At 33.5% G+C, this 14465-nt stretch overlaps 1 protein-coding gene across 1 annotated transcript in view; it reads right to left on the bottom strand.

Moving 5' to 3' along the window:
- LOC100609532 (protein eyes shut homolog) overlaps positions 1–14465 on the bottom strand; it is a 2075858-nt gene that overhangs the window by 1095497 nt on the left and 965896 nt on the right. The window contains exons 22-23 of the mRNA XM_063813139.1: positions 9050–9221; positions 8044–8122 (exon numbers count right to left, since the gene is read on the bottom strand). Of these exons, the coding sequence (XP_063669209.1) occupies positions 8044–8122; positions 9050–9221 (251 nt within the window). The remainder of the gene's footprint in view (positions 1–8043; positions 8123–9049; positions 9222–14465) is intronic.

Consider the following 14465-nt stretch of genomic DNA (forward strand, 5'->3'; position numbering starts at 1 on the left):
GAGAATCAAATTTGATTATTAGTATAAGGTTGACCATTTTAATATCATTATATTTTTATTTAAACATAATCTAAAAAACTGATGTGCAAACTTGTTTGACATTTCCTTCCTCTGTTAATTGAAATATACGTTTATGACAGTAAGTGGTTTTTTACCTTTTATTACCAGAAAGACTCTGTCAAATATTTTATTGCTGATTTACCAAGAAATAAAAGCATTATTAATCTTTATAAAAAGATGTACCATGTCAGAGAACTGCCCCTTCCCCCAATAATGGTTCTAAAGCAAATTTCCTCTGCAGATAACAGAATTCACTGGCCCTTAGTGTCTACCATACCTCTCAGTTTTCCCAAAACAGCCCCAGTTCAACTCTGCTCTCCTACGGTAATGATTAATAGTACTTCCATTAAATTTCAAAGGATTTCTGGGTTTGATCACATACTTAGAACAAACATTTCACAATGCATTTATATCCATGTAAAATAGCTAAAACATCTGTAATAGCTGAAGTTTGAATCCAATCATAATCTTTTAATTATCTACTTTTCCCCATGCATTTGTCCAAATGTATGTCCAGCATTTCTGACACCTATAGCTGCAGAAGTGCAGATGTCTTGCAGAGTTAGAGGAATCTGGATAATACCTGTTACTTTTTAAGCTTAAAAATATTTTAAAATTTCTCATAGTTTTACTTACTTATTCAACAAATGGTATTTTATTTATTGTAACTACATGGATGCACAAAATGGTGATAATATCACCCACCTCATATGGTGTGCTATGAGAGTTAAATAAAATAGTGGCACTGTGTCTTAAACGTCATATGTGATCAGTAAATATTATCTTTCTTTCTTCTCCACTCTGAAGGCCAAGGGCTCAGTCAGCCTCTATTTCAATCTTTTGGCACTTAATTTGAACAAGAAATATGTTTCTCTGTATATTTAGCTTCTACCATATCATACCATATGCTTTTAAGTTTACAGTTTAGGGTTTATATATATACTTACAGTGTGGAAAACACATGTCATAGTACCACAAACATGGTATGACATTATTTTTCATAATGTAAACTGAAAAGATTTGCACCCATAATTCTGAGAACTAATTTATGGAAAGTTATGACATCATTAGTAAAACTGTTTATTTTCAAGAGTTTTACCTAAAGATAATATCTTAATGAACCTAAACCAACTTGAATCATTTTGCACTCTAGGTCTTGAGTTCTTCCATTCTCAAGGATAATTGCATATGCAAACATAAAATACTTCTTCAGCGTTTTACCTTGAAAAGTGACAATTTTCTAGAATTATTGTTCATTAATTGACACCTATGCTTACAAATATTTAGTGACTTTTTAAAAAAGTATTAACAACAAAAACTCATACTGACAAGACTATTATGGAAGCCATTGCATTAATATCATGTATCCACTGGAAAATTAGATGATGTTAAAAATCATCAGAGAGATTAATTAGCGTCATCCACAATTAGAAATGAATTGTGCACTTCAGCATAATATTCCAGTCATGCCTGGAACTTAGATAGTGATCTTGTATACCCCCACCCCCTACAAGTGATAGAACTAAGTATGTTTTTATAAACAAATCCTTTGATATTTGTTCCACTTTTGCTGAAAATGTGAACTTGTTAAGAAAAACCAAGGGCACATAGTAGACTATCCTGTAGGTATTGCAGTTTTATTTATGGAATAGAAATGCAGAATTCCACAGGGAGTGGCATGGAAACATGTTTCTCCCTTAGCTCTGTTTCTAGATATGTATAGAATGATTTATTAGAAAACATTACATAAACTAATTGAATTGTATCTCCCATGGGAAGATAGGGATAGTTTTTAGACTGCCAAAAGTTCTGTCTCCAGGGTTTCAAGAATCTTTTACTAAATTAATTAGAAAGCTTAATGGGAAATACAAAGGCAATTTCTTTTTAGAGGAAATCAAATTGTCATTTAAAGTTCTTGATCTTTCCTGGTTTAAAAATTTAAAAGGATGCCTTTCCTTTTGTTCATCATTTATATTGCTTTGCTATATTCTATTTAATATAATAAAGTGCTTTCCCAAAGAGTTCACTAAAGTAATTTCAGAAAATAAAAGATAAATAAGGTTGAGTATTTAGAGAAAGAGATGGAAGCTGGGAGGAATCCTGCAGACCAGGGCAATCTAGACAACAGAGCTTGACCCCAGTGATATATTCATTCAACTTGTACTGAAAATATTATGCCAGGAAATGTACAGGAGCATGAAAGGAACAGGGCAGTGATATATTCATTGTGAAATTCTTAGACAGGGCAAAGTACTAACTGGGCTAGTAAATGTGACAGTTATCTCACTGACTCAGTTAGTTGTGTTCTCTCTGAGGGATGTGGTTTAGATCCACAGGGTTGTCCTGTGATCTCTTAACTGCCTAGAAAAGGAAATTACCCAATGTCATCTTTATCATAACATTTCTCTCATGGCATCACGTTTTATTTTTTAGCATTGGTGTTTTGGGTAGTGGAATACTTTCCTCAATTAAGATCTTGGAGAAAAGGAAACAGATACAGAGAGAACTACTATTTGAAGAGTGGGAACAGAACACGGTACCTACTAAGTCCCTACCATTCCATCTGCAAAGGCCTATTAACCTTCACAGAATTCCGTGAACTTTGTCCAGTTCTGAATAAAAACTGCTAGTGTAGTCCAGTGTTTTTAAATGCGTATATTCAAAATCTCATTAATTATATGGGCTTTTACTTTACAAGCTGCAGGATCGGGCAATCCAAAAGACTGAGAACTTTGATTAGACGTAACTACGGAATCTGTAGCATTGTAAGTGACATGTGGTTGCTGTTGGTAGTAAAAAGAGTCTGGAAAAGGAAATGCAACTTCTCTTACCCCCACTTGTTTTGCTCTTCTGATCTAGGTTTGGGCTCACTTTTGCATGAGTCGTGATAGGCTTTCCCTAACTTAGGGATTCAAGATTTATGGAGGAGGGCAAATAATGGAATAGCTAGAGAACAAATACCTAGAGAACATAATGGCATTTATTTAAACAAAAGATACATATACCAATAAGTAATAATCACATTTTGTCAGAACAAATACGTAGGAAAATATTTCTAATAAACACACAAGTATGGCAGGGCACACACAAACAAATGAGCAAGAGGGGGTCTTAAAACCAGTGCTGATTATTTTCTGCTATGAAATAGCTAGAATGAACTCAAACTTCTGCACCTAAAACACAGAAAGAATTTTTAAGAGCAATAGACTTAAAATATCTTAAATATCCAAAAAAGGATACTAATTAAACAAATATAGTATTTCCACACAATAGAATATTAATAAGAAGAAAGTAGAACAATATATGGTAGTATAGAATATATATATAATTATATATAAAGTAGAATAATTTTCTATGATTGATTAAGTGGAAAAGCAAGGTACTCTGTGTGTGTGTAATGAATGTTCCCATTTTGCAAGATCTTGTTTATTTTAAAGATTTGTTTCTAATGAAAGGATATCGATATTCTCTAAAATAATTTGTAGGAAAAAGCTGACCATTTGTTGAGGGAGATGGACTCCAACTCAAACCCTCTCCTGGAAAGCATTCTGATGGTTCAATCATTTAATTTCAAATAAAAAGAATGAGAAGAACTTGTTAAATAAGTCCCTTTTAAACCTGTCAAAAATCACAGAACCTTTAGAGTCTGTAATCAAGTAAATTTGGATACATGAAAATAATTTTCTGAATGCCAGAATCCACTATGTACTAATGAAAGAATAACAAAAAATAGAAAAATATACGTGATATCCATGGCAGACAAAATGTAAATTATATTAAATAAAAAGCTCATAAATTACAGTCCACACTCAGAGAAACACAAATACATGCACTCACGTGTGCGTACTCAGTTTTTTACATGCAGGGGATACATGTGCAGCCTTGTTACACGGGTGTATTGCACTTGGGTAGTGAGCATAGCATACAATAGGTCATTTTTTTGAACCATTCTCCTCTCCCTCCACCCTCTTCTAGTCCACAGTGTCTATTATTCCATGTTTATCTCCATAGGTGTTGAATGTTTAGCTGTCACTTATAAGTGAGAACATATGGTATTTGTTTTTCTGTTCCTGCATTAATTACCTTAGTTTTATGGCCTCCAGCTGCATCCATGTTGCTGTGAAGGACATGACTCATTTTTATCACTCTGTAGTTTTCCATGGTGTATATGTACCATATTTTCTTTATCCAATCCGCCACTGATGGTCACCTGTGTTGATTCCATGTCTTTGCTATTTATACACAGTTCTTTAATTATTTCCTTTTTATTTAGAGAACTTACATGAGTCCTTGCTTTATATTAAGTCTGCTCATAGCAATATATTCACTATGAGTTAAAGCACGAATTCTCTTATTTCTACTTCATCTGAGAAAGTCACGATTTTTTAATTCTGTAATTAGTTTTTTCCATTTCAGTACATAACATATATTTATAATTTGATATCTTAAAAATAATACTGCTTCCATGTACACATACATGGTGCATGAGAAGGATACATGCCATCCTCCTAAGTCTTATCAAAGTTGAAAGAAAAATATCTGCTTTCTATGCTGCCCTACTCACTTTCCTTTTCTGTTTGTGTGTGCATATCCAGAACTTAAATTACATTTTTTTCACTAGTCATGGCATATGTTCTCTCCCCAGGCATGCATTTGCTTTTCTCCAGCATTAATTCTAAATTTTAAAGCTTCCTTCTAATTGTCACTTGGACAAAAAACAAAACAAAGTGTATTAGGTTTCTCTAGAGAAACAGGACAACTAGGATAGAAGTATATATGAAAGGGAGTTTATTAAGGAGTACTGACTCACACTATCACAAGGTGAAGTCCTACAATAGGCCATCTGCAAGGTGAGGAGCAAGGAAGCCAGTGCGAGTCCCAAAACCTCAAAAGTAGGGAAGCCGACAGTACAGCCTTCCGTCTGTGGCTGAAGGCCCGAAAGCCCCTGACAAACCACTGGTGGAAGGTCCGAGAGTCCAAAAGCTGAAGAACTTGGAGTCAAATGTTTGAGGGCAGGAAGCATCCGGCATGGGAGAAAAATGGAGGCCGGAAGACTCAGCCAGTCTAGTTCTTCTACGTTCTTCTGGCTGCTTTATTCTAGCTGAGCTGGCAGCTGATTAGATTGTATCCACTCAAATTGAGAGTGGGTCTGTCTTTCCCAGTTCACTGACTCAAATATTAATCTCCTTTGGCAATACTCTCACAGACACACCCAGGAATAATACTTTGCATCCTTCAGTCCAATGAAGTTGACACTCAATATTAACCATCACAGCAATTTTGCTTGTGTTGTTGCCCATCCAGCCCTAACATAAACTATATTATTTCCACTCCTAAGGAGGTTCACATGTAACACCTTGCCCTATATTGACCCGAGTGCTCTTTTCAGTTAGTACTGCCTATCTTTCTCCATTTTTCTTGCCTCTTTAGCCTTGAAAAACAGTTCATGAATCTCCTGCAGAGTGTGTTATCTAAGCATTGCACCATAGAGAAAGTTAAAATAAATAGGTCAGCTAGTAAGTAAGATAGAGAGAGATGTAGATCACTTTCCATGTGGAGCTGGTCAGGTAGGAAATATATCTAATGATTATTATATCTCGATTTCTTATAGACGTTCAATATCTAAGATTTACAGAATGAATGAGCAAAATTACATATAGAGTACACTTAATGTATTAGTGAAACATGACAAAATTTTAAAAAATGTATTAAACTATAATAATTATTCTAGATAGTACTGGTGCAAATGAAATAAAAAGTAAAGAAACAGAATAGTCCAAAAACTAACCCATATATAGAAATCTATTATATGAAAAGTGGAGCATTCCAAATCAAGAAAGAATTAACAGACCCTTTGATAAAATTTCTTGGAAAAAATGATTATACTTAAAAGAAACCATTAAGTTAGATTCCTAGCTTTTATCAATCATAATATATTCACTATGAGTTAAAGCACTAAAAGTATCACGAATTCTATAATTGTAGATGAGAATATAAAAATATATTTAAAATATTACAGTGGGAAGGATTTCTTTGGAGAGCAGCAAAGCCCAGTTAGGAAGAAAAAGGTAAAGAAAAATATGAAAATCTCACAATTCATAAGCTGTATAAAGTAAGAGTGTCCAGACTTTATAAAAGATTTGCATTTTTTCAGAACCTAGTAGATTTTATCTATAATTTAAAATAAGACCTACAAATCAAAAAGTAAAGGGCAAATAATCAAAAAGTAAAAGGGCTATAAGTAGGCAAGGCACAGAGAACTACAAATGGCAAATAATAGCATGGAAAGGTGTTCAATCTTGATAGTAACCTAGGAAAATATAAATTAAAATAATGACAAATTACATTTTCCTCATGAAATTAGTCAACACTTTGTAAAAAGTGATTTCATTTAATAGGATCTAGGTAAGCGGTGTGCTCATACTCTCATCAGGTAAGTGTGGTCTTCAGTGTTTATTTGGAATACTTTATAGCTATTAAAAAGAATGAATCAGGACTCTTTGCATTTTAATGGAATGATTCCTAAGATATACTTCTAAGACAAAAAAGTCACTGAGTATAATGAGTTTGCTCTTATGTTAAAATAACAATATTAGGAAAAAATCTAGAATCACATAGGTAGAATTTTAAGAATTGCTCTCATAATATTGGCCATGTATGTATATATGTATGCATGCATATATACATACATATGTCAAAAATGTCTATTTACTGATATTTTAATACAAAACTAAGAATATGATATTTGTACTAGTAAGAAATATGGTTTTAGACATTACTTCAGGCAATATTTGCGGTAATGCAAACAAGATGTATGGTTTATTCATTCTCTACTAGGGAATTTATTTATTACATTTCCTTTTCCACATCAAGAATGGCTTTCACTATCCAGAACAAAATAAACACAATATCAACAGATAATTATGCTTTTTAAAACTGTGTGTCAGAAAACGTGCTAATTGTTTTACATGCATTATCTCATTTAATTCTTGCAATAACCTGAGGTAGTTACTGTGATTATTTTTATTGAATAGTCAAAATAATTTCAAAATAAATGTAAATTGAGAACACACAGTAGGTAAGTAGCAATATAGAGTTTCAATCTTGGTTCTCCGTGAATGCATTTAACTACTCCATCACCCCTCTCTGGAAGGGCCACTTACTGAATAGTTACTGTGTTTCATGTGCATTCTCACACATGAACCTGTGATGTCAGAACTAGTATAGCTATGTTTTACTGACGAGGGGGAGAGACACAAAGAATGTAATAAAATACCCATGGTTTCACAATGACAAAGGCTTTTAGTTTGTATGCTTCCTCCCTTTACCATGTTATTGTCAATCAAAAATGATTTGGAAGAACTCCCCAGTATTCCAAAAGGCTCACAAGATTCTCATCCACCAAGAACGGTCACAATTCTCAGTCAACCAACATTTTTCAACAAATGAGGCATCCCATATAAAATACCATATGTCAATCACACCACATGAGACTCCTGAAGATTGAAAGACATATCCTGAGAATATTAAAGGTGTTGCCCACGTCTTGATATATACATCCAGTATTTATATTATCCTTGTGATAACTGAATTAATTGAATCCTATGTCATCCCTACAGATCCACAGATACCTCTGTCTCCTAAGACCAGGGAGGACGAGGCAGATGGTAAAATTTAAGCCATCTGAGCAACTGTTGATAATGGATACTTCTAGGATTTAGTTTGGTGGGGTGGTCGGCGGGAGGGAGGAGAATCGTGGAATTTTGTAACAACAAGAGACAAAGAAGGAAAAGGTGGGGGAGAAAAAAGCCATGATTTGTAGTTTTGTTTGGAGCAGCCAAAGAATTACACAGAGGAAAGATGAGAGAAGTTAAATCATCAACAACTGTGGAAGAAATGACTGTGAAACCTACAGCAAGCAACTTGATTTTTCTTTTAAATTAAATTTTTGTCATATAACTTGAATAAAATTATAAGACTTACATTAATTTTGATCTTACATTGTGTGCTAGTCCCATCTGCATCACATGAACATGGATATTCATTAATAAGTTCTGTGCACCTGAAACACAGAATTAGAATTACATTTTCAAATAAGTAGATGTTAAAGCATAACTTCAAGGGAGTTTCACCATTTAAACTTTTCTTTCCTAGTTCAGGTGAAAAAAGCACTCCCATGAGCAATACAAAGCAGAGTTTATTCCTGGGTTTCTTATCCTTGAAGGTGACTGGACTGAAAAAACGGATCAATTTTCATTTTTGCCATTTTCCCCATGGCAATGAAAAGAATGAACAGTTTTAAAAGATAAAAATTATGTCTAGGGCTTACGTGAGAAACTGAAGTTAGCTATGGCCAGCCTGCATTGCAATGAGCTGCCAACCTTCTTTCTCCCTTCCCTGCTTACAAAGTAGGTGGCAGGATTAGAAAAGAAAACTAACGTCGAAGCAAGCAGCATGATGCATCTGTGATACATTCTTCTTTGCCACCTGCATCTCCTAGAAATACCTTCACTCTAGATGTGTATTAACCAATATTTTATCCATGATCAGAGCAGTTATTATACAGATTCATAGAGTCATAAAATACTTTTCATACACATAGGGCTGAAAGAACCAGTTTACTTAGGAACATTTTAAATACTGTGTGGTATTATCTCTCCATAGAGCAAATAATAGAATGTCTCATCATCTTACCTGCTAGTTCTATTACCATGAGCAGTTACCTTTAAGTATATTAAAGTCTCATTAATCCACATTTATAGAAAATTACTTTATGCTAATGAACAGAAATAAAAGAAGGGCAGAGATAATGTATCAGTACATTGCATTAGCTAAAACTGGCAGCATCTGTAATCTTAAATGTACTTAGCTCTTGTTTTATGAAAGAGCATAATTAAAATTATCTTTATCAACTTTCCCTTGATGTTAAGTCTTAAATATTGTGAGTTAAATATACTTTCATAAAGCTAATAATAAAAAAAATAGCTACCTTCCTTGTAGACAAGGATTTGAAAGGCAATCATTGGCGTTTGTTTCACAGTGTGTTCCAAAAAACCCATTCTTGCAGTCACAGGTATAATGATTCATGCCATCGATACAAACTCCATCATGGAGACAGGGCTCTGATAGGCATTCATCTAGATTTATTTCACAGTTGATGCCTGTGTTGGAACAGACAAGGCAAAACATGGAACCATTTAAATACAAAACTCTTAAAAGTTTGTTCATTATGGTAAACATCACCAAGAAATGAAGACCTCTCTCTATAATGACAACTTGGTATTTGGTAGCAAAAGAAAATATATTTCAAGGTTAAATATATTTAGGTCTATGAATGTTCAGATTACTAATTTAATGTGAATGACAAAAACAAAGCACAAGCTTAATCTACTGAGGAGATTGTTTTTAGTGTGATGTTTGTTGAGAATATTAGTGAAGTAATGAATTATATCAAGTTGTCACTGTGAATACTAATTCATAATTTTTTTGGTAATGGTCTTTGAGAGTCAAACATTTATTACCTACAAGAATTAAGAATGAGTTTGAAGTTTTCTAAATTTGGCTTTAGTGAGTCTATTAATGGGCTCCCTGAGATTTCTAAATGAAATCTAACTTTGGCTAAATACCTGGGATTTTCAAAGGCCAAGTAGCGAATATTTTTTAAGCACCTACCAGGAACCACCGCTATGCTCAACTAGAGGTACCAAGCCAAAAAATAAACTTCCTGTTAACCCAAAAACGTTTTTAGGGAGGTAATAATTTACAGATAGAAAACACCGAGATGATAACATAAGCAGAGCTTAATGGAAAGCAAGATTGTGTTTCGTCCGTTTGAAATATCTGGAAAGAGCACAGAACCATTGTAGAATTGTTAGAATAATTTCTTTGCCCATTACATCCATTACTAGCAAGCATCTACTAATAAAAACTAGCACTGATTGAGCACTTATAGGTGTGCCCTGCCCTTAAGGCTTCCTGCACATTATCTTAGCTAATGCTCATCAAACCGATAGGAAGATCTCATTAACCTTAACTCACTGGTGAGTATTCAGAGTGTAAGTGAAACTTCCAGGTCACACAGGCCATAACAGCAAACAAGAATTTAAATCATGTTTCCTCTAACTTGTGCTTCTGATCATTACTTTAAATTACCTACCTTGCAGCTACTCTAATATGTGCATAAGTTGCTATGCTGAGTAATACCGTGGATACCAATTGGAAAACATGGTTCTTGTAGCCAATACATAATACCTAGTTGTGAATAAAGATAAGTAATAAGCTTATTACAGTGAAGAAGACAATAATGAAAATAGCTGATATGTGAGGCTCTTACTATGCGCCAGGTACACTCAATTTCAGAGGTTCATGACACAGTTTTATTTCCCACTCAGTCTCCATGACTAGAGTGAGTTACAGATCCTCTTTACCTTATTTTCACTCTGAGACCAATGTTAATGAAGCATACTCTACGTGGGATATTGACATCTGTGTTTAAGAGGAAAAAAGACACTTCCCTTTAATGTTGGGCTTGGTCATATGACATAAAATACAGGTGGCTCTTAAGTCTTTCACCTACAAATCAAGTTATACGACTAAGTCCAACAGAAATGGAATGGGAAAGAATGTTTCTCCCCCAGGAAAGAGCAGATATTTGTAACAATAAAATTGAGTACAAGCATAATCAATCAAGCTTCTCACTTGTAAATGAGGGTTACTTATGGGTACATCATACGTTTATTGGGATGATAGAGTATAGGCATGCATCAAAAACAACCTAGCCAAGATCTGATACATGTTTAACATTTTATTACTTTCAGGTTCTTGATAAAAATATCACAAACACATTATATTTGATTAGTGATTTGGGTGGTTCCAAAGACACCACCATTCTAACTAGGAAGATAAGTGAAAAGTCTCCGTATCACTATGTAGAATGCTGGTAGAGTCAGTGCTGAAATTTTCAGTTAAAAAAAGATAGATGGTCAATTTATAACAAAAGTGTGGGGGCAGGGACAGAAAGTGTTAGAAGAGCTTGGGACAGGATGCATCCAGCAATGTTGGGAGATGAGGAGATTTGACAAAAGTCACTCCACTCTGTTTTTGAAATGTTCTCTCCATAAAAGGCAAACATGTCTCAGCTTAGCTAGAGACAGCATCATCAAGATTATCTTAGGATCTTTTTTTCCTAATGTTTTATTCATTAATTAAAATTGTGGTTATAATTTGACTTTCTAAGTAGCCTCCAAAGAGGATAAGAATGGAATAACTAGCCAATGTGAGCATTTTGGTCTCTATAAACCATTCTCATTTTTAACATTATAGTCCTTCAGATTCATACATATCAAAGTCCCTTTTACCTTTCTAACTTCATCTTATTTTAATCTCACCCTTGACTAGTCTACTTTACTTACATTGACCTCCTTATATTTTCTCAAAAGTTTTAGGCATGCTGTTCCTAAAAGACCTTTGTACTTTTATTCCCTTTCTAAAAAATCTCTTCCAAATATTTCACAGTTTACATCTTCTTCAGGTTTTTACTCAAATGTCACTATCTCAATGAGGACTACTCAACCACACAATACAAAATTGCATTCTCGTCTTAATCCACAATTGCCATTATCCTGTTTTATGTTTCCCTCCTATAACAAGTAATCTCCTTATAGCATTCCATAAGATTTATTCATCTTTTTTTTCTTTTTCTCTGTATTTCTCCATGACAAGCTTAGCTTCATAAAGGCATAGATTTTGTCTGTCTCATTCAAACTGCATACATTCAAATATTTGTTAAAAAATAAATCCTTGTCATATACATGTGTGTGGGTTTATGTGTGCATGTTTTTGTATTTTGTTTTACAGATATCTGTTATTTTCTCAGAAATCCCAGCCTCTTCCCAACCACAAACAAAGCAGTTCTTGAGAATCTGGGGAAACTGTTAGTCCTTGCAAAGGTGAGAGTCAGAATCCAATGAGGCGATGGTGATGCCTCTGAGGTGCATAACTAAAAGAGTTGTCTGTGCAGCCAAGGGGAAGTATTTAATGGGACCTCTGCTTTTTCCCACCTTCAAACAAAGACATGTTCATGTGTGAAAAAAGACATACAGTTGTGGAGGGTCTTGGACTTTGGTTCACAATGATCTCCCACAAATAATTACCAACCTATTCAAACTGTAAGTTATTCATCTGTAAACTATGAATCAAAATATCTCTACTGTAGCATAATAGAGAGATATTCATAAAGTGCACATATATATGAATACATATGCTCCCGGATTATTATAACAACAAGATTGTTTATCTTCATAGGATAACAATGCTTTGACATAGCACATCTAAAAGAAATAATAGTATTTATTAGACATGATCAAAGCCTTGGCTAAAGTCTCAGTCTCAGTTTTTTGCCTACATTGCCTTATATACCAGGTATTTCCTACTGGTCATTAATTTATCTAATGCATATTTATGTGTCAATCAGAGTTCTAGACTCCTTGCATGTTCCCTTGACCTGGCATGCATCACTGCCACCTCAATCACAGCATAGCAGATGATTTTCACAAAATCTAATGATTTCATTATGGACTTCATTTGACAAAAGAAGAGCCATGATAAATTTTTTTCTTTCTTTTTGTTATGTCTAACATATTGTTCTTTCCACCTACCCTCCTGCCTGCTTTGGAGCTACAGCAATAGTTTATGTTTGAAATAATTTTCAGCTTGTGTTTCTAAAGTTTTTTATTTCATTCATAATGCAGGCAATTCCTTTTTTAAGCAGATTGGAAGGTTACCTGTGATATTTGAGTTTTTTTCCTATGATCCCACTTATTTAAAAATCCTCTTTACTAGTCCGCCTCAACATCTGCCTCCAGATTGAATATTTTCACATAGGAAATTACACAATCCTTTTAGAATCAAGCCATTAAAGTTCATAAACTGAGAGGTTTGATCAAAACATTTTCGTGCATCAACAATATTATAATAGAAATTATATATATTCCTATTATATAAATATATGATTTTATGTGTATATATATATATATATATATATATCTGTCAATCAGCTGTCTTTTTTCAGACTGTTTTTTTTCTTACTTTCTCTTCATTCCATTTTACCCAACTTCTTCCCATTTGTCAGCGTTACATGTTTTGACAAGTTTTTCAAAATCACTTTCCTGATTCTTAATTTTTTTCATTTCACATATGAGAACCTCAAAACATACTTTATGAACTCTCCATTGTCCCCAGAAATAAATGTAGTCTCCCTAGCCTAAAACCAAATTCTCTGTTCCAATCTTTCCTTTCTTGTCGCTGCTCTGATATTATCAAATACTCTCATCTCCTGGTTTATAAACCTGATTGAATAATACAATCAACTGTGGAGTTTTAAAAAATACAAAATCCCAAATCTGAATCTCTGAGAAATAGGACTGAAAAGCTATATTTTTAAAAATCTCTCTAGATGATGGTAAATAGCTAAGGACCGCTGCTTTTTATCAAACTGGCTTAAAATTAAACATTCTCAATATTTTCTCATATCCATGTTAGCTCCTGATAGTTCTGCCTGAAATGTCATTTCCACATCTCTGTTTGCAGCCTGTTTTTTTATTTGAGGTCTTACAAAATTCTAGTTAATTTTAAATATTCCTTTTGATATCTCCCATTGCATATCAGCTAATATCATTTATCAGAGTCTCCTTAGAGTTTATTTATTTGAATTACTGTCTTATCTTCCAAACTTTATCACTAGTTATTTGAGCACAGGGATCATACCTATTTACTTTTACTTCATGAAAATGCCAAATACAAAACTTTTCATGTAGTAAATGATCAAAATAGTCGGCTTAACTACTTCTGAACACATCTAAATTGTGATAACATTTTGAAAATGACTAAAATTTACATAATAGCATGATATTTACAAAGGACATAATCAAGTTAATACAGGCATACAATAATTACATAATTTATGGACTTAAGAATCAGTGATTTTAAAAATTCAAATTCATATTTCTAACCATTTTGAATTACAAAATTTAAAAAGTCATAAGAGCTCCAAAAGCAAAATGAGAGTTTTGTAAACGTTTCTTATTATGAACAATATTTAAATTAAAAACAATTTTAACTATCATATAAAAGACTTCCAGATAGGCAGTCCAGCAAATGCTATTCTATGAGGAATTATCTAGGCAAACATGCAGCCATGGTGTTTAAAGGTGTGTCAATCAAAAATTATGAGATGTAAAAAAAATCCAGAAACAACAAAAAATGGATGGAATAAGAATAAAGTTGACAGAAAGGTTGAAATTATCAGAGAAGGAATTTAAAATAATGATTTAGAACATGACTGATATGTTAAAAAATATATCATAAAAGGTGGATAGATGACTGAATCTATGAGGAATATCAAAAGA

This window comes from Pan troglodytes, chromosome 5, assembly GCF_028858775.2.
Source record: "Pan troglodytes isolate AG18354 chromosome 5, NHGRI_mPanTro3-v2.0_pri, whole genome shotgun sequence".
Taxonomy (NCBI): Eukaryota; Metazoa; Chordata; class Mammalia; order Primates; family Hominidae; genus Pan; species Pan troglodytes.